The 20,293-nt window shown below is 43.6% G+C and overlaps 1 protein-coding gene across 1 annotated transcript; it reads right to left on the minus strand.

The window, feature by feature from the left end:
* Positions 1-741: 741 nt before the first annotated feature.
* LOC106587443 (ribonuclease inhibitor-like) lies at positions 742-1,443 on the minus strand. Its single transcript, XM_014175841.3, has one exon. It carries the CDS (start codon positions 1,441-1,443, stop codon positions 742-744), a length of 702 nt encoding a protein of 233 aa, XP_014031316.3.
* Between the last annotated feature and the right edge of the window lie 18,850 nt (positions 1,444-20,293).

The raw sequence follows: 20,293 nt of genomic DNA on the forward strand, positions 1-20,293 counted from the left end.
AGACCCCGGTTGGGCTGGTGGAGGCACTGGAAAAACTCCCTGTCTCTCCCAGTGGTCCATATTCTGGACAACGCGATCCATGGCGGCGCATAGATGGTGAAGCTTCTCCGCATTCTCCTGGATGCGCTCCTCTACCTCCATGTCCGGGGTACCCTCTCCTGCTGACTTCATGTTTTGGTCCGAGATTCTGTCATCGACGTGTGTGTAGGTGGCAAGGAAGTCAGGCGCAGGAGAAACCAACTTAGTATAACCGGAGTTATTTAAAAAAGAATAAACAAACACGAACTCCAAAACCAACGTACATAAAAATAACATGGGTAAAAAATACCCGTAGCTCACCAATACAAAATACACAAAAATACACAAAACACAAAATACACAAAACAAACAAAACAATCTCGGACAGGGACATGAGGGAAAACAGAGGGTTAAATACACAACATGTAATGAATGGGATTGAAATCAGGTGTATAGTAAAACCTGACAAAACCAATGAAAAATGGATCAGTGATGGCTAGAAGACCGGTGACGTCGACCGCCGAGCACCACCCGAACAAGGAGGGGCATCGACTTCGGCAGAAGTCGTGACAGGGAGAGGTATATCATCCTCTTCATTGTTGTGGCAGACAGAGTAACCATGCCAAGTGATATATTCTCCAGAGCAGTTAAGACACCAGGATTTGTCATTGGATCCAAGTTTACACAGACGGCTATGTCTTTTTCTGCTGATATCTTTATATGTCACCCCGATCTTAGTCTCAATTCTATTCCACTGTACACCCCAATCTTAGTCTCAATCCCATTCCACTGTACCTCCCAGTAACATCGTCCACTCAGACCGTCTTTACACAGCACCTGTGGCCAGTGTTCAAACCTCTCTGGATGATCAGGATATTGTTGATTATTTTCCATCACCCTCACCTGTTCGTTCCTCTCAGAGGGAAAGAGACGTCTGTGTGCTGTGTCTGGGTCCAGTGTGAGCTTGCAAGCATACTTCCTAAGTAGCCATGGTTTCACCCAGAACTCTTCATTATGGTCCACGTCGAGTTTCTCCAATCTACAGTGTGGATCCTCCAGCCTAGCTGAAAGAACCTTTAAGCCTGATTCTCCTGGGTGATTGAAGCTCAGGTCCAGCTCTCTTAGATGGGAGGGGTTGGACCTCAGAACTGATGCCAGATAATTACAGTCCTCTGTCACGCCACAGAATGATAGCCTTAGTATCTCCAGTTTACAGTTTGGATTCTGCAGACCAGCGGAGAGCCATTTCACTCCTGTATCGTGCAGGTCATCGTGACTCAGGTCCAGTTTTCTCAGGGAAGAGAGGCTTGCCTTGAGAGCTGATGCCAACATTTCACAACATTTATTGGTCAGGGAACATCTGTATAGCCTTAGTGTCTCCAATTTAGAGTGTGGACCTTTCAGTGAACTAAGGAGGATTGTCATTCTGCCATCATCATCATCATCATGATCATAATAATAATCATAATCATCATCATCAAACAGTTTAACCTGTTGGGGCTAGGGGGCAGTATTTGCACGGCCGGATAAAAAACGTACCCGATTTAATCTGGTTACTACTCCTGCCCAGTAACGAGAATATGCATATAATTATTGGCTTTGGATAGAAAACACCCTAAAGTTTCTAAAACTGTTTGAATGGTGTCTGTGAGTATAACAGAACTCATTTGGCAGGCCAAAACCTGAGAAGATTCCTTACAGGAAGTGGCCTGTCTGACCATTTCTTGCCCTCCTTGATCATCTCTAACAAATACAGGGGATCTCTGGCATGACGTGACACTTCCTACGGCTCCCATGGGCTCTCAGAAGGCGGGAAAAAGCTGAACGATGTAATTCCATCCCCAGGCTGAAACACATTAGCGCGTTTGGCAAGTGCTCTATCAGAGGGCCATTAGACTGAGGCTCGTGCATGAGGGGATAGCATGCTTTTACTTTCACTCTCTTTGTAATAAAAAACGATTTCCCGGTCGGAATATTATCGCTTTTTTACGAGAAAAATTGCATAAAAATTGATTTTAAACAGCGGTTGACATGCTTCGAAGTACGGTAATGGAATATTTAGAATTTTTTTGTCACGAAATGCGCCATGCTCGTCACCCTTATTTACCCTTTCGGATAGTGTCTTGAACGCACGAACAAAACGCCGCTATTTGGATATAACAATGGATTATTTGGGACCAAACCAACATTTGTTATTGAAGTAGAAGTCCTGGGAGTGCATTCTGACGAAGAACAGCAAAGGTAATAACATTTTTCTTATAGTAAATCTGACTTTGGTGAGTGCTAAACTTGCTGGGTGTCTAAATAGCTAGCCCTGTGATGCCGGGCTATCTACTTAGAATATTGCAAAATGTGCTTTCACCGAAAAGCTATTTTAAAATCGGACATATCGAGTGCATAGAGGAGTTCTGTATCTATAATTCTTAAAATAATTGTTATGTTTTTTGTGAACGTTTATCGTGAGTAATTTAGTAAATTCTCACAGGGTATGAGATTCCTTTGATAAAGTTTGTCAGCAACACATCCACTGATGACATCTCTGTTAGATCACTCAACTTCTTGTTCTGCCAAAAATCTAATGGAAGTTTGCTTTCATCCAGACCATCAAAGATGAACATTACTTTACGGCCAAGATATGTATTTGTGTTGGTTATCTCTTTAAGTTCAGGATGGCAGTAATGTATAAGTTCATGAAGACTGTACTGGTCATTTTTTTTAAATTCAGCTCTCGGAATGGGAGCACAAAGATAAACATCCTGATACGCTTTTCCGTCCGTCCAGTCAAGTATCAACTTTTGTACAGATACTGTTTTCCCGATGCCAGTGATGCCTTTTGTCATTACCGTTCTGCCTAATGTCCACTTAAGGGTTTGAAAATGTCATTGCAGTTGATTGGAATACGTGGTGGTTTGTTTCTCCTGGATTCATTTTCTAACATCTGAACCTCATGTTCTTTATTAACCCTCCCACTGCCACCCGCTGTGATGTAGAGCTGTGTGTAAATACTTTCAAGGAGTGTTTGATCCATTGACATACCTTCAAACACAAATGCAAACCTCTCCTTTAGACTGGCTTTATGTTTCTCTTTAACTCTCTGTATAATGTCACCCACTTTCATCTGTGCTGTGCTCCTAGTCTGTTGATCATGGTCCATGGCTGGCGACGTAGCTCCACCCAGCTCCTGGACCAAGACAGGTTCTGTCTTCAGTAAGATCCTGTGGAAGGCTGATTTGACTTTTATTCCCCCTGAATTTAAGGCCTTGAACAGCTCCCTCATTTGTTCCTCTCTGGTCCGGTCAGTGTGAATGTTTGAATACACCTCTTGATGGATCATACACTTCTGGAGCAGGTGATCTGCTGTGTGCATCACCGTGGAAACCCTCTGAATGAGATACGTGCCTGTCCACAAACTCAGCATCTTCATTTTCCTTTTCATTCAGTCTCTCTAGAGAGTGTCGCTCCATTGTTGAGATAGCCAGTGTTCCTCTTTTCTCTACTCTCTTCTGTGTCCCCATCTTCTCTCTCCTTTCTGACTCCTGTTCTTTCTCCTTCTCCTCTGTTCTTAGGTAGTACCCTCCATATCGCTGTATACCGAGTATCAATGCGAAACCTTTCTTGTAACATTAATGCACTTTTCACAGTGTGGTGTTGTGGTGCTCAACTTTGACTCTCTGCCTTACATTCAGTCTCTCTAGAGAATTGTTTCTCCATTTTTGGGACAGCCAGGGTTCCTCTCTTCTTTCTTCAGTGTCCCCCTCTTCTCTCTCCTTTTCTGACTCCTCTTCTCTCTTCTTTCTCATTCCCCTCCTTCATTTTTAAGGTAGTGCCCTCCAAATCTCTGTATCCCCAGTCTCAATACAAAACATTTCTTGTAACATGAATGCACTTTTCACAGTGTGGTGTTGTGGCGCTCAACTTTGACTCGCTGCCTTACTGTCACTGAGAGCGAGGAGTGTGTGGGCAACCCATTTGAGCAAACAGGAAACCAGCTATGCTGGTTGGGTGAGAGAGAGAGGAGGGGAGTTGAGAAAGAGTGAGAGACTCCTTCCAATTTTGTCAAGTGTGTTTATGTCTATATATAGGTTGCAGCCTATACCAGGGTTTTTTATTGGCCCTCCAATGCGTTGCATAGCACCACCCCATTTGATGCACACAAACACAAACATTCACATTCATTCACACACATTGCTGCTACTCTGTTTATTATCTCTGCAGAGTCATTTTTCACCTACCTACCTACAGTGGGGGGAAAAGTATTTGATCCCCTGCTGATTTTGTACGTTTGCCCACTTACAAAGAAATGATCAGTCAATAATTTTAATGGTAGGTTTATATGAACAGTGAGAGACAGAATAACAACAAATAAATCCAGAAAAACGCATGTCAAAAATGTCATAAAATTATTTGCATTTTAATGAGGGAAATAAGTATTTGACCCCTCTGCAAAACATGACTTAGTACTTGGTGGCAAAACCCTTGTTGGCAATCACAGAGGTCAGACGTTTCTTGTAGTTGGCCACCAGGTTCGCACACATCTCAGGAGGAATTTTGTCCCACTCCTCTTTGCAGATCTTCTCCAAGTCATTAAGGTTTCGAGGCTGACGTTTGGCAACTCGAACCTTCAGCTCCCTCCACAGATTTTCTATGGGATTAAGGTCTGGAGACTGGCTAGGCCACTCCAGGACCTTAATGTGCTTCTTCTTGAGCTACTCCTTTGTTGCCTTGGCCGTGTGTTTTGGGTCATTGTCATGCTGGAATACCCATCCACGACCCATTTTCAATGCCCTGGCTGAGGGAAGGAGGTTCTCACCCAAGATTTGACAGTACATGGCCCCGTCAAATGATGCGGTGAAGTTGTCCTGTCCCCTTAGCAGAAAAACACCCCCAAAGCATAATGTTTCCACCTCCATGTTTGACGGTGGAGATGGTGTTCTTGGGGTCATAGGCAGCATTCCTCCTCCTCCAAACACGGCGAGTTGAGTTGATGCCAAAGAGCTCAATTTTGGTCTCATCTGACCACAACACTTTCACCAGTTGTCCTTTGAATCATTCAGATGTTCATTGGCAAACTTCAGACGGGCATATATATGTATTCTTGAGCAGGGGGACCTTGCGGGCGCTGCAGGATTTCAGTCCTTCATGGCGTAGTGTGTTACCAATTGTTTTCTTGGTGACTATGGTCCCAGCTGCCTTGAGATCATTGACAAGATCCTCCCGTGTAGTTCTGGGCTGATTCCTCACCGTTCTCATGATCATTGCACCTCCACGAGGTGAGATCTTGCATGGAGCCCAAGGCCGAGGGATATTGACAGTTCTTTTGTGTTTCTTCCATTTGCGAATAATCGCACCAAATGTTGTCACCTTCTCACCAAGCTGCTTGGCGATGGTCTTGTAGCCCATTCCAGCCTTGTGTAGGTCTACAATCTTGTCCCTGACATCCTTGAAGAGCTCTTTGGTCTTGGCCATGGTGGAGAGTTTGGAATCTGATTGATTGATTGCTTCTGTGGACGTGTCTTTTTTACAGGTAACAAGCTGCAGTTAGGAGCACTCCCTTTAAGAGTGTGCTTGTTACCTGTATAAAGGACACCTGGGAGCCAGAAATCTTTCTGATCCCCTTTGCTATGAAGCCCCTAAGTAAGATCTGGTGTAACTAATTACCTTCAGAAGTCACATAATTAGTTAAATAAATTCCACCTGCGTGCAATGTAAGTGTCACATGATCTGCCCCATGATCTCAGTATATATGCACCTGTTCTGAAAGGCCCCAGAGTCTGTAACACCACTAAGCAAGGGGCACCACCAAACAAGTGGCACAGTGAAGACCAAGGAGCTCTCCAAACAAGTCAGGGAGAAAGTTGGGGAGAAGTTCAGATCAGGGTTGGGTTATAAAAAAATATCAGAAACTCTGAACATCCCACAGAGCACCATTAAATCAATTATCTAAAAAATGTAAAGAATATGGCACCACAACAAACCTCCCAAGAGAGGGTCGCCCACCAAAACTCACAGACCAGGCAAGGAGGGCATTCATCAGAGAGGCAACAAAGAGACCAATGATAACCCTGAAGGAGCTGCAAAACTCCACCGCGGAGATTGGAATATCTGTCCAAATCAAATCATATCACATTTGATTTGTCACATACACATGGTTAGCAGATGTTAATGCGAGTGTAGTGAAATGCTTGTGCTTCTAGTTCCGACCATGCAGTAATATCTAACAAGTAATCTAACCTAACAATTTCACAACAACTATCTTATACACACAAGTGTAAAGGAATGAATAAGAATATGTACATAAAAATATATGAATGAGTGATGGCCGAACGGCATAGGCAAGATGCAGTAGATGGTATAGAGTACAGTGTATACATATGAGATGAGTAATGTAGGGTATGTAAACATTATATAAAGTGGCATTGTTTAAAGTGGCTAGTGATACATTTATTACATACATTTTTCCATTATTAAAGTGGCTAGAGTTGAGTCAGTATGTTGGCAACAGCCACTCAATGTTAGTGATGGATGTTAAACAGTCTGATGGGCTTGAGATAGAAGCTGTTTTTCAGTCTCTCGGTCCCCGCTTTGATGCACCTGTACTGACCTCGCCTTCTGGATGATAGCGGGGTGAACAGGGAGTGGCTCGGGTGGTTGTTGTCCTTGATGATCTTTTTGGCCTTCCTGTGACATCGGGTGGTGTTGGTGTCCTGGAGGGCAGGTAATTTGCCCTTGGTGATATGTTGTGCAGATCTCACTACCCTCTGGAGAGCCTTACAGTTATGGGCGGAGCAGTTGCCGTACCAGGCGGTGATACAGCCCGACAGGATGCTCTCCATTGTGCATCTGTAAAGGTTTGTGAGTGTTTTTGGTGACAAGCCAAATTTCTTCAGCCTCCTGAGGTTGAAGAAGCGCTGCTGCGCCTTCTTCACCATGCTGTCTGTGTGGGTGGACCATTTCAGTTTGTCTGTGATGTGTACACCGAAGAATTTAAAACTTTCCACCCTCTCAACTACTGTCCCGTCGATGTGGATAGGGGGCTGCTCCCTCTGCTGTTTCCTGAAGTCCACGATCATCTCCTTTGTTTTGTTGACATTGAGTGTGAGGTTATTTTCCTGACACCACACTCCGAGGGCCCTCAGTTCCTCCCTGTAGGCCGTCTCGTCGTTGTTGGTAATCAAGCCTACCACTGTAGTGTCGTCTGCAAACTTGATGATTAAGTATCAACATTTGCACAGAGATGCCAGCGATGCCATTTTTCATTACAGTTCTGATGGTTGCAAAATTATAAACTGTGGATTGGTCAAGTTGATGAGAAAAAAAGTGTTTATTTCAGATTTCTATGCCATTAGACAATTGTCACGTCCTGACCAGTATAGGGGTTATTTGTTATTGTAGTTTGGTCAGGACGTGGCAGGGGGTGTTTGATTTGTGGTTCAGGGTGTGTTTTGTGTATGTGTTTATATAGATAGGTATTTGATTTTTGATTTTTCTATATTCTATCTAGTCTATTGTATTTCTATGTTTAGTTAATTGGGGTTGGACCTTCAATTGGAGGCAGCTGGTTATTGTTGCCTCTGATTGAGGGTCCTATAATTAGGAGTTTGTTTTTCATGGGTTTTTGTGGGAGATTGTTGCTGTGTATAGCTTTGTGCCTTACCGGCCTGTTCTTTGTCGTCGTGTTTTTTTGTATACATGTTTGTTTTGGTTTTTCCTTCTTTGTCCTTTAACCTGTTATGGCTAGGGGGCAGTAATTTCACGGCCGGATAAAAAACGTACCCGATTTAATCTGATTATTACTCCTGCCCAGAAACGAGAATATGCATATAATTATTAGCTTTGGATAGAAAACACTCCAAAGTTTCTAAAACTGTTTGAATGGTGTCTGTGAGTATAACAGAACTCATTTGGCAGGCCAAAACCTGAGAAGATTCCATGCAGGAAGTGCCCTGTCTGACAATTTCTTGCCCTTCTTGATTATCTCTATCCATTACAGGGGATCTCTGCTGTTACGTGACACTTCCTACTGCTCCCATGGGCTCTCAGAAGGCGGCAAAAAGCTGAATCGTGGCTTTGCAGGCTCTGGCAGAAAAAAAGTAGCGCGTTTGGATAGTGGCTGGTCACAGTACTGTGAGACTCAGGCTCGTGCCCGAGTCGACCCCGTGCTTTATTTTCTTTCGTCTTTTTACCTAAACGCAGATTCCCGGTCGGAATATTATCGCTTTTTTACGAGGAAAATGACATAAAAATTGATTTTAAACAGCGGTTGACATGCTTCGAAGTACGGTAATGGAATATTTAGAAATCTTTTGTCACGAAATGCGCCATGCTCGTGACCCTTATTTACACTTCGGATAGTGTCTTGAACGCACGAACAAAACGCCGCTATTTGGATATAACAATGGATTATTTTGAACCAAACCAACATTTGTTATTGAAGTAGCAGTCCTGGGAGTGCATTCTGACGAAGAACACCAAAGGTAATCAAACTTTTCTAATAGTAAATCGGAGTTTGGTCAGGGCTAAACTTGGTGGGTGTCTAAATAGCTAGCCGTGATGGCTGGGCTATCTACTCAGAATATTGCAAAATGTGCTTTCACCGAAAAGCTATTTTAAAATCGGACACCTCGATTGCACAAAGGAGTTCTGTATCTATAATTCTTAAAATAATTGTTTTGTTTTTTGTGAACGTTTATCGTGAGTAATTTAGTAAATTCACCAGAGGTTTGCTGGGGGTATGCTAGTTCTGAACGTCACATGCTAATGTAAAAAGCTGGTTTTTGATATAAATATGAACTTGATTGAACAAAACATGCATGTATTGTATAACATAATGTCCTAGGTGTGTCATCTGATGAAGATCATCAAAGGTTAGTGCTGCATTTAGCTGTGGTTTTGTTTTTTGTGACATTATATGCTAGCTTGAAAAATGGGTGTCTGATTATTTCTGGCTGGGTACTCTGCTGACATAATCTAATGTTTTGCTTTCGCTGTAAAGCCTTTTTGAAATCGGACAGTGTGGTTAGATAAAGGAGAGTCTTGTCTTTAAAATGCTGTGAAATAGTCATATGTTTGAAAAATTGAAGTTTTTATATTTTTGAGGAATTTGTAATTCGCGCCACGCCTATCATTGGATATTGGAGCAGGTGTTCCGCTAGTGGAACGTCTAGATGTAAAAGAAGATAAGTATACATTTTCCCGCTGCGTCTTGGTCTAAACCCTACGACACCCGTGACAGAATCTCTCACTGGACGGGGCTGGACCATGGCACCAGGCTGGGGAATATCGTCGCCCACCGGAGGAGATAGAGGCAGCCAAGGCGGAGCGGCGCCGGTATGAAGCTTTGTATGCGCCAATGGGGAAGCACGAGAGGCACCCCCAATAATTTTTTTGGGGGGGGGCACACGGGTAGTTTGGCTGGGCCAAGGGTGAGCTCTGAGCCAGCTCCCCGTGCTTATTATGGGAAGCATTTGGAGTGGAGAGCGCCGGAGTATGCGGTAGTGCGCCCGATCTCGCTCGTGCGCACGCACAGTCCGGTGCGAGCGATCCCAGCCCCTCGCAAGTGCCGTGCTAGAATAGGCATCCAGCCTGGAAGGAGGATGCCTGCACAGCGCATCTGGCCACCAGTGCGCCTCCTAGGCCCAGGCTACCCTACGCCTGCTCTACGCACGGCAACCATCAGGCCTCTGCACAGCCCAGTTCGCCCTGTACCAGCACTCCGCTTGTGCAGGGCTGCTATTTCCATCCAGCCAGGACGGGTTGTGCAAGAGGTGCGCTCCAGACCTCCAGTGTTTACCCATGTCCCGGTGTATCCAGTTCCTGCTTCTCGTGCTGACCCTGAGGTGCGTAGTCTGACGTCTCCTAAACCAGCACCACGCACCAGGCTTCCAGTGCATCAGCCCAGTCCAACTCGTCCTGTTCCTGCTCCCCGCACTAGCCCTGAGGTGCGTGTCCCCAGTCTGGTACCTCCACTACCAGCCCCACGCATCAGGCTTTCAGTGCGTCAGCCCAGTCCCGAGCTTCCGGCGACAGTACCTCGTCCAGAGCGTCCGGCGACAGTACCTCGTCCAGAGCGTCCGGCGACAGTACCTCGTCCAGAGTGTCCGGCGACAGTACCTCGTCCAGAGTGTCCGGCGACAGTACCTCGTCCAGAGTGTCCGGCGACAGTACCTCGTCCAGCACCGAGTGAGACGGCCTACAGTCCGGCACCGAGTGAGACGGCCTACAGTCCGGCACCGAGTGAGACGGCCTACAGTCCAGAGCTCCAAGAGCCCAGTCCAGGGCCTTCAGTGACTGGCCTCAGGCAGACGTTTGCAGTGGGGGTGGTTGGGTCCGGTAGGGGATTAAGGCCTGAGCCTAAGCCACCTCCACTGTAGGTTTGGGGGGGGGGGGGGGGTGTAGCACAGGAGCCGTCGGTGACGGCAGCCACCCTCCCTTCCCTCCCTTCAGTTTTGGGATTTTTTTTTCTTTTTTTTGGGGGGGGGGGGGGGGGGTTATTTGTGTGAGGTGCATCTGGGGTCTGCACCTTTGGGGTGGGGGGTACTGTCACGTCCTGACCAGTATAGGGGTTATTTGTTATTGTAGTTTGGTCAGGACGTGGCAGGGGGTGTTTGATTTGTGGTTCACGGTGTGTTTTGTGTATGTGTTTATATAGAGAGGTATTTGATTTATTAGTCCGGGGTTTGTTAGTCTATGTTAGTATTTTTCTATATTCTATCTAGTCTATTGTATTTCTATGTTTAGTTAATTGGGGTTGGACCTTCAATTGGAGGCAGCTGGTTATTGTTGCCTCTGATTGAGGGTCCTATAATTAGGAGTTTGTTTTTGTGGGAGATTGTTGCTGTGTATAGCTTTGTGCCTTACCGGCCTGTTCTTTGTCGTCGTGTTTTTTTGTATACGTGTTTGTTTTGGTTTTTCCTTCTTTGTCCTTTAATAAAAGAAGATGAGTATACATTTTTCCGCTGCGTCTTGGTCTAAACCCTACGACACCCATGACAACAATGTTTTCCATCGCATGCCTATTAAGTGTTTAAGGAAATAGCATTTAAGTTGAAAGGAAATTAAATATTTTCATCATTTGGATCTATATTGGGTTTTACAGTATCTCCTCGGAAGTACAACACTCAATGCTGCTCCTGATTCCCTCTGCTTGAAGGGAACATATAACCACCTAACTTCTTATATGACTATGTAGTAAAACAGTACTACTCAGAGGTCAATGTCACATTGGTACAGAAGGAAATACCAGCACGTTCACCTTTATGGAACTACCTACTAAAACTTTATTGCAGGGGACAGTTAGCTTGCAATAACTACTTTTCAACTACTGCGAGAGCTGGACTTGGGTATCCCTGTGCTATTGCAAGGGAGGTTTTCAGAGTCAAATCTAAAAGTCCTAGAATTCATACTATCAGAGTGGCAGCACTTAAAGGTGCACTGTACTGTTCCATAGAAATACCCTCCACTTTTCAGATATTCAGGAGTGCACCTTTAAGTCAGGTTGAACCCAGTGACTGTATGCAAGAAACCCACAGTATGGTATATCTCAGGCAAAGAGCTTATTTGATGATCTCCTAAACTGATGACCTGCCCAATCTCCAACTGCCTAATAACACCCGGCCAACCATACCATTCATTCATGAATGCATGCATTCATTCCCTATCCCTCTCAGTTCATTTATGATAGCACACTGCTATCTGTCCTATCAGGTCATTATCTTCTTATGAACGGAAGTTTCATTCTCCTCCATCCACTTCGAACACGGTTAATTATTTCTAAACTTGCCTGAACTTAACGAGTGTGCTCTGAATTGTGACCAGAACTCCAGAGCTATCACAGCAATCAGTGTCCAAAGGCCAAGGAACAACTCCATGTGTTGCTGCACATGCTCCTAACTCTGGTCCTCTCCAGGTTGGGATAAGGGCAAAGCTGTGAGCTATGGCGCATCAATTCTAGTAATATGTCAGAATGAATTAGACCCAAGGCCAATGGAGTGAATGTGATTCTAGTTGCTGTCACCCTGCATTTTGAAACACACTGTATTATATATTATACTGTATTATGCATATTGAACTATAAATTGCAACTGACTCCCATCAAACCAAATCTCAAGTAGCACATTTTTTTATAGAAACACATTTTAAACAAACATTTTCTCCTTTGCAAATTGCTAAACGGGATTCTCTTCTTAGAAAACAGCCTTTAAAGTTTAGTGAGCCAAGTCTAGCTAAAGCTATCGCTTGCTAGCTAGCTAAGTTACACCCAGACATCTCTCCCTGGTCGAGGTTTCCTTTTTCCTTGGTGCAAAAAGTTGCTGTACATCAAAAGCCGACAGTATTGTACTTGTAATTGTTTTATAGATATACATGTATATGCAATTTGCTGGAGTTGAGTTTAGCTAAATCATTTTTGCATGGCTAATTTCCCTATCTAGCGTGATATCCAAGGCTTACAACAACAATGACTTATCACACCACTTATATTCACTTAATTGATTGGTTATTCTCCTTGAATTTTCTAAGAGATGGGATTTAAGCGTGGTGTCGTACATTTCACAAGGAATCAGCCGTTTTTTTATGACAACCAAGACTTACAAAATGTAGTTACACAAAATATTACATGTCATAGAAGCCATTTTTGCCCCCAAATGATTTTTAATCAGATTTTTCAACTTTGGAGCTATTTTTGGGGCACATATTCTGAAGCAGTCTCCATTATAGTGTAAAATTTTGAAAGCAGCCCTATGCTTAAATTAAATAGTTTCATACATTAATCTAGATGCTATCCATACTCATAAATGACCAATAGTAAATGCATGCCTAACAGTGATAGATTGCTACTATGGCACAAGTAGCCCAGAGTAACTCTGGCAGGGATCCAGCAGACTGCAGCCTGTGTGAATGAGGTCCAAAGTTGAAATTATACTGTTTATTACTGTAATTGGCGAAAAATGGAGATCAACATTGACAGCATTCAGGTGACGGGCAGTAGTTACCTGCCTTTATGGTTTTACTGCTTATGTTTCCTTATTAGCAGCCAGCTATCAGCCTCCCTATAAAAAGGACACAATAATAAAATGTATGAAACATTGTAAAACATTTTACTCAAAGGGGACTTGGTACATACAGCTGCTATACTAAACTCTGGGAATGTGTACAGTTGGACCAAAGAATTCCAGACCAGGTTTACTGTATATCTGACAGATGACAACCGTTCAGCTATCATGCCCTTGAGCTCAGTGAGCCATATTGTGTGGACTATGATATATTCAGAAGAGAGCAGATGAAAGCACACAAACACCAAATAATTATGAGACCATTTACACATTGATTTGTATTCCTGCATTTGTGACAGCTTGCTTTTAATTCAATTGTACTACAGGTGATTAGGGACCAACATAGGTAGCAGCATTCAAGTTCCATTAAAATACTTCTCAATAACCTCACTATAACTAGGTCCTTCATTTAACCCATTAGTGTTAACGCTCAGTGGTTCAACTAGTCCAACCACATTAGGTAATTAGAGGTAATACAAAGACTAGGTGAACATGTCCTATCAGTTTGATTTCAGTTTGATTGTACCTATATTCTTTTACACCCCACACCTGAGGGGAATGTTATTACGTAATGTGTTTTTACCTTTCTGAGATCCTCATATCTTCAGGATGGTTTGGGGAGGAAGGAGAGTAGGGAGAGAAGGGTGCCAGCCGTATACAGACATGCAGTAAATCAATAAATCCACAGATTTAAGATACGGTCCTTATCAAATTCTTATCATGGCCTTATCAAAATATCAGCTCCTAAAGCCTTGTGGGTGATCGGTGAAAACATTTCTACTGCTACTGCAGCAACTAAAGGGCATCCTCTCACAGAGAGAGAGAAGAGAAATATAACAAAATAACCTCACAAATAGTTGGACTCTTCATTCAGTAAGTTAAACCATGTCGAAGCTGATCTAGTAAATCCAATTTCCATGTACTTTATATAGGCCTATATCAGACATTATGATGATTCAGGAATATCTCCTGGCAAAGTTGTCTTCTGGCAGTCAGACAGAGTCGTATTATCCAGGTTGACACTCTGGCCTACTGTTATTACTCTAGCATTCAGTCCCACCAGGAATACTATCAGTGTCTTATCTGTGGTGGAGTAAAGTTGGTGTGGGACATGAGTGTTTGATGAATGATTCACCCAGCTAGATAGAACAGTATGGTTAACATAATCCATAACTGGACAATAAGGACAGCCTCTTCACAATAATACACTTGTAATTGAGAATACTGTAGTGGACCATGTCAACAAAAATATTTTCTCATCAACACAAATATCACTTTTGAGGGAGACATTTTATAGAGCATAATACAACAACATGAGCTCTCACATGTTCACAATGAAAATACACCAAAATGCACCAACTTTAGTCACACATTTTATCCTCTGTAACATCAAGGTTTATAAAATAAAAAGTAGGTTTTGTTTGAACTGAATAAATAGCTGTTTTTAAAACCCAGCGAGCCTCAATGTCATGTAGCCCATGCTGCAGTGCTGAGGACGGAGGCGGAGGTAGACATCTTACACGGCCCCAGCAGAGGATCACCTCATCTGTCACTCACCCAGCGGGGGAGGTGAAGGGTAAGGAGGAGACAGGCACGCCAGCTAATCATTTTGTAATCAGGCGTCAAAACAAAACAAAAAAATGTTTATCTGATCAACGCGGGCGGCTGCCAGAGTTGACACAAGCGTTTTTTTTCCTCTCCCGTGTCAGAGTGTCAGGCCTAATGGACAGCGGTGCGGAGGGGAGTTAATTATTTTTGACGACGTTCACTGCTAATTTCCCATTTATATGGAGCCTCTTTTCTCCTCCACCGTCAGCGAGGATTTATCAATCAAATCAGGGCCCTGAAATGGGCCTGCTGTGTGTCCACACACACGCACGCACGCACGCACGCACACACACACACACACACACACACACACACACACACACACACACACACACACACACACACACACACACACACACACACACACACACACTAGGGTATCTGTACACCATCTATACACACGTGCGCACAAAAACACACACAATGGGTATTGTTCTCTCTCTCCCTGTTACCTCTTGAGGACATTTGTTTTTTTTCTGTCTTAATGAGAAAGGAGAGGCTGCATTGTCTGAGAGAAGGCAAAGGAAACAGGCATGCGTAGACATGCTTATGAAGCACAGACCAATTCCCTTCTGATAGTCAGACATGCTACACAAATGGCTCACTCATAGTGTATGGGTAAATATGCTCTGATTAAGGTACAACATACAATATAACACGTACATGCATTAGGATTGAGGAGTTACCCATGGTCATAAAGCACACATACAGTGCCTTCGAAAAGTATTCAGACCCCTTGACTTTTTCCACATTTTGTTAGGTTACAGACTTATTCTGAAGTTGATTACATAGTTTATTTCCTCATCAATCTACACACAATAACCCATAATGACGAAGCGATAACAGGCTTTTAGAATTTTGTGGTAATTTATAGAAAAACAACAACTGAAATATCACATTTACATAAGTATTCAGACCCTTTCTAAGTACTTTGATGAAGCACCTATAGCAGAGATTACAGCCTTGAGTCTTCTTGGGTATGATGCTACAAGCTTGGCACACCTGTACAAGTTAACCCACTGTTTCTAGGCCATCATTGAAAATACGAATTTGAAACTGACATGCCTAGTTAAATAAAGGTAAAATAAAATAAAATAAAACATTTGTGAAGTTTCTCCCATTTTTCTCTGCAGATCCTTTCAAGCTCTGTCAGGTTGGATGCGGAGCGTTGCTGCACAGTTATTTTCAGGTCTCTCCAGAGATGTTCAGATCGTTGTCCTGTTGGAAGGTGAACCTTCGCCCCAGTCTGAGGTCCTAAGTGCTCTGGAGCAAGTTTTCATCAAGGATCTCCTCTGTACTTTGCTCCCTTCATCTTTCCCTCAATCCTGACTAGTATCCCAGTCCCTGGTTGTGCTTTTAAACTGTTTTTTTAAACAGTCGGAAATAGCAGTGAGTGTGGGAATGGCTACGTCTGACAGGATCTCTCCAGAGGCTGGAGTTCCTCAAGGCTCCACCCTCAGTCCACTCCTATTTGTAATTGACATTTCAGATATTTATTACCCCAATCCTAGAGAGGACCATGTCTCTGTTTGCTGATGACCTGTGCTACTGTGCATCTTCTTTCAACTTCCCCCATGGAGCCAAAAAAGCTTCAAAGAAGCATCAATGAAATTGAATCGTGGTCAAACATGTGGAGAGTAAAACTGAATCCGCTAAAAACCCAGTGTCTTATTGTCAAAAACAAGAAAGACAAACAAAACAGTTGACCTCACTCTCTAAGGGCAAACACTTCAGACCAATCCTACAGCCAAGTTCCTGTGTGTCGCATTCCAAGAAGACATGAAGTGATGCACCCATATTTATACTATAGTAAACTGTAAAAACGACAGTATACTACAGTCATGTCCAAAACACCACAGTAAATACTACAGTCTCTATACCATAGTATACAATAGTATTTTTTCATGTAGGCACACACACACACACGCATGCGCACACACGCGCCAGGACTTTATACAGCTGTCAGGACCTGTGTATTTGGCCCTATTCCTAAACTGTATTTGAGCTGACCGGTCCTGTCGTCACCAGCTCTGTCACTGTCCCATCCAGTCTCTGAATCATCACTCACAAGAATGTTAGCTCCTCTACACAGGCACGCACGCATGCACGCACACACACACACACACACACACACACACACACACACACACACACACACACTCTTACATTTTCTCACACACGACACGACCATACCCACTCATTTTCTGTGAACCATAAAGTGAATCATTGATGCTCCTGAAGATACAATAAATGAGTGCGTGTCAGTGTGTGTGTTACAGGAGTAATGTGTGTGTTACTGAATGATGGTTCCGAAGTGTAAGATTGGTTTAGTTCAGGGTGACTCAGAGAGTACCAGTGGCCTTCAGCTTTGACAGCAGCTGTCTTACAGAGGAAAACCAGCGTGATTGGCAGGCAGGTGGGGCTGCTTGTGTTAGAGAGAGAGAGAGAGAGACAGAGAGAAGAGAGAGAGAGAAGGAGAGAGAAAGACTCCTTTAACAAACTTCCTCTGTCCTTTCCTCTCTGTCATTCTTTCCTTTTGATCCCCCTTTCCTTCCTCCTTGTCTCTCTAATGCGGTCACTTCATCCCTTTCCCTCAATGTATATCACTTTCTTTTGCAGTTCCTGTCATTTTTTCCCTCTATCTCCCTCTTCTCTTCACTCAATATGCCCTCTGCCCCTTTCTCAACCTCTCCATTGGTGAAAACCATTGGGGTTTGCTGACAGATCCACTTTGAGTGCCAAGACCTCTTATGCCCGGAGCAATCACTCCACTCCATCACTGAGCCGCACCACAGATACCCATATTTCACTTTGCCCTACCCTTGCCAATGAGCAGTACTGTATATGAGATGGATGGATGAAGTAATTGATGAGTAGATGGATGGTTTGATGGACCGACCTATGGATAGATTGATAGATGTCCATACCTGGGTTTACCTCAGTATGCAGACCGTTAGTTCATCCAAGAACCCAGAAAGCCCCAACCCCACAGGCTCTGTGGTGCAGAGCAGTCTCATTCCATCTCCCCCTAACGCCGCCAACCAGAGCTAAATCCAACCCACTGACAGCTGGCTCGCTGACCCAAGGAGCCTCTCTTAAACCCTTTTACATTATTATATGTTATCCTAATGGTAGCAGTCAGCATACTAAATAGCAGTATTGTGCCTGATAAACGATGGGCCTTTCAGCTGATATATGTGGCAGGGCCAAAAGTGAGGAGAGACATTTTATTTCAGGCCATCAATCTGGCCCACGATCCCTGGTCCTGGAGGAGATGGTGTTAATTCATTTTAAAGGAACTCGGCGGGGGGGGGGGGGGGGCTGAGGGGTGGTGATGGGCCCTCACCCCATGATTGAGATCCCCAAAGCGGAGCTGCTTTATGGGCCTCTTAATTTAGAGTGTCAGGCATTGCCACAGATGCCTTGTCTGTGAATGAAAGGGGAGAAGATGAGCACTTGGGGCTGACCACAGCAGGAGAGATGAATTAGCAGCAGTAGGACAAGCTCACCTCGCCGTGTGTGTGTGTGTGTGTGTGTGTGTGTGTGTGTGTGTGTGTGTGTGTTTGACTCTCTCCACACATTCAAAACAAAACAGGCCCCTTCAAAGAAACAAGGTGTTAGGGCAGGCTGAGGGACTGAGACCATTGCAGGTGTATTCACTCCACGCCAGACCGCTAAATTATTTATATTCCCCATCCATCTTTGATTGGATGGGAAGTGTTGACATCCATATATCTTGTAGGTCATAGATATAAATGACGATGCGCAGACACGCATGTCCCTAGTGTCCCGTCGCACTCCATATGAGGAACAATAATCAATCTCTCGCTCTGACATCGAATCCCTGGCAATGGAACAAACCAGATGCAGCTGAGAGACCCTGACTAAACAGTGGCACTGTAATACGTCTTTATTAAAACAACAATATATTACAAACCTGAACATTACCACATTTTTGGGGGAGATTGTTTTAAAAGTCTTCTTTTGAACAATTGACTTTTAGACTCATTCACTCCTCAAAATGATCTGTTGAACGGCTAAGCATCAATGTATGATTCCAATCAATCAGAGAGACAAATCCTCTGTGTTGTGCCAGCCGTGCTCCATTCTGTAAGAGACAGGCTTTCTCTTGTAATAGATACCAGATCCCCAATTTGTCAGGGACACAATGGCAACGCTAGCGGAGCCCATTTGCATCATTGTGTGAGCAACAAATAGAATTGATTTCATCATTGATTATTGTCTTTCTGGAGAGATGAGGCGTCCCTGAAGAGGAGTTGAAACTGTTGGACATCAATCAGATCAGTAAATGTATCTTCCCTGACCTTTTCTTGTCATTAAAAGATATGCAGAACATATTGCCTTGAGCAATGAGTAACATAGAACAAAATACATTCCAAGTTCCTTACTGTGAAATTGAATAACCAAAACTCCCAAGGAAAGTATCTAAGCGGTAATACTACTCTATGACTAATCTTTACCGAAATTATTTTAGAAGAAGACGAGGGAGAAATGTTATACTCTCAGTTGAATCAAAACAAAAGTCCTCTACTGTACCAAAATAAACAACATGGTATCAATAGCTCTATATTATCAATAGCTGTTCAATCGTTATCTTATCATGTGTCTCCTAAAACAAGGGAAACAAGACAGACTAATCTCTATTCAGCTCAAGTAAACACCAGTAAATGTGGTTATGTAAGACAAGAGGGACATGTTTATCCAATAACACCCTTTCAAACATGCCATCTCTGCCTGGCAACTGTACCGTTTAACCATTACCCCTGAAGAGTGTCCAAGCTGCATCACTTATCAGGGGTGTTTGCAGTACAGTATCAAAAGTCTTCATAGAATTGACTTAGCTTCACACAATGAAATATTGTGAAAGACAATTCAGTTACTTTTTAAATCATTGCACTCTGTGTATGCCCCTGCTGTTGGCTGCTTTGACCCAAAATGGAGACTTGTCAGTGTCATAATGTCATTACCCACAATGCATTGGGTCACACTGCTTGTTTCACACTGCTTGTTTGAGCAGGGCAACTCGGGTCTAATTGAAGATGCATATCACACTACAACAGTTGCATATTAACACAAAACCAGGGACCAATTGATCATTAGGCCGTCGATATGTAGTTTGCATAAAATTATTCCCCTTAAATAGTCTATGTTTGAGGTGACACAGGGTTTGCTCATCAATAATGCAAATGGGACATTAGGGCATTAACAGGCTGTCTATGGGAGTGAGGGAGCGCTGGTCTTCTGTAAGTTAATATCCAATACACCCTTCCATGCCAGAGAAAGGGAAAGGGGGAGACCTAGTCAGTTGTACAACTGAATGCATTCAACTGAAATGTGTCTTCCGCGTTTAACCTGAAACTCTCTGAATCTGAGAGGCGCGGGAGGCTGCCTTAAACGACATCCACATCATCGGTGCCCGGGGAGCAGTTGTTGTTGGTGGTTAACTGCCTTGTTCAGGGGCAGAATGACAGATTTTAACCTTGTCGGCTCAGGGATTCGATCCAGCAACCTTTCGGTAACTGGTCCAACTAGATGCTATTTATACTTATTGGAGAGTTTTAGAGACTTTGGTGCACCATTTTGGGTAAATAGTGTAC

The sequence above is a fragment of the Salmo salar genome, chromosome 26 (assembly GCF_965601325.2).
Source record: "Salmo salar chromosome 26, fSalSal1, whole genome shotgun sequence".
Classification (NCBI taxonomy): Eukaryota; Metazoa; Chordata; class Actinopteri; order Salmoniformes; family Salmonidae; genus Salmo; species Salmo salar.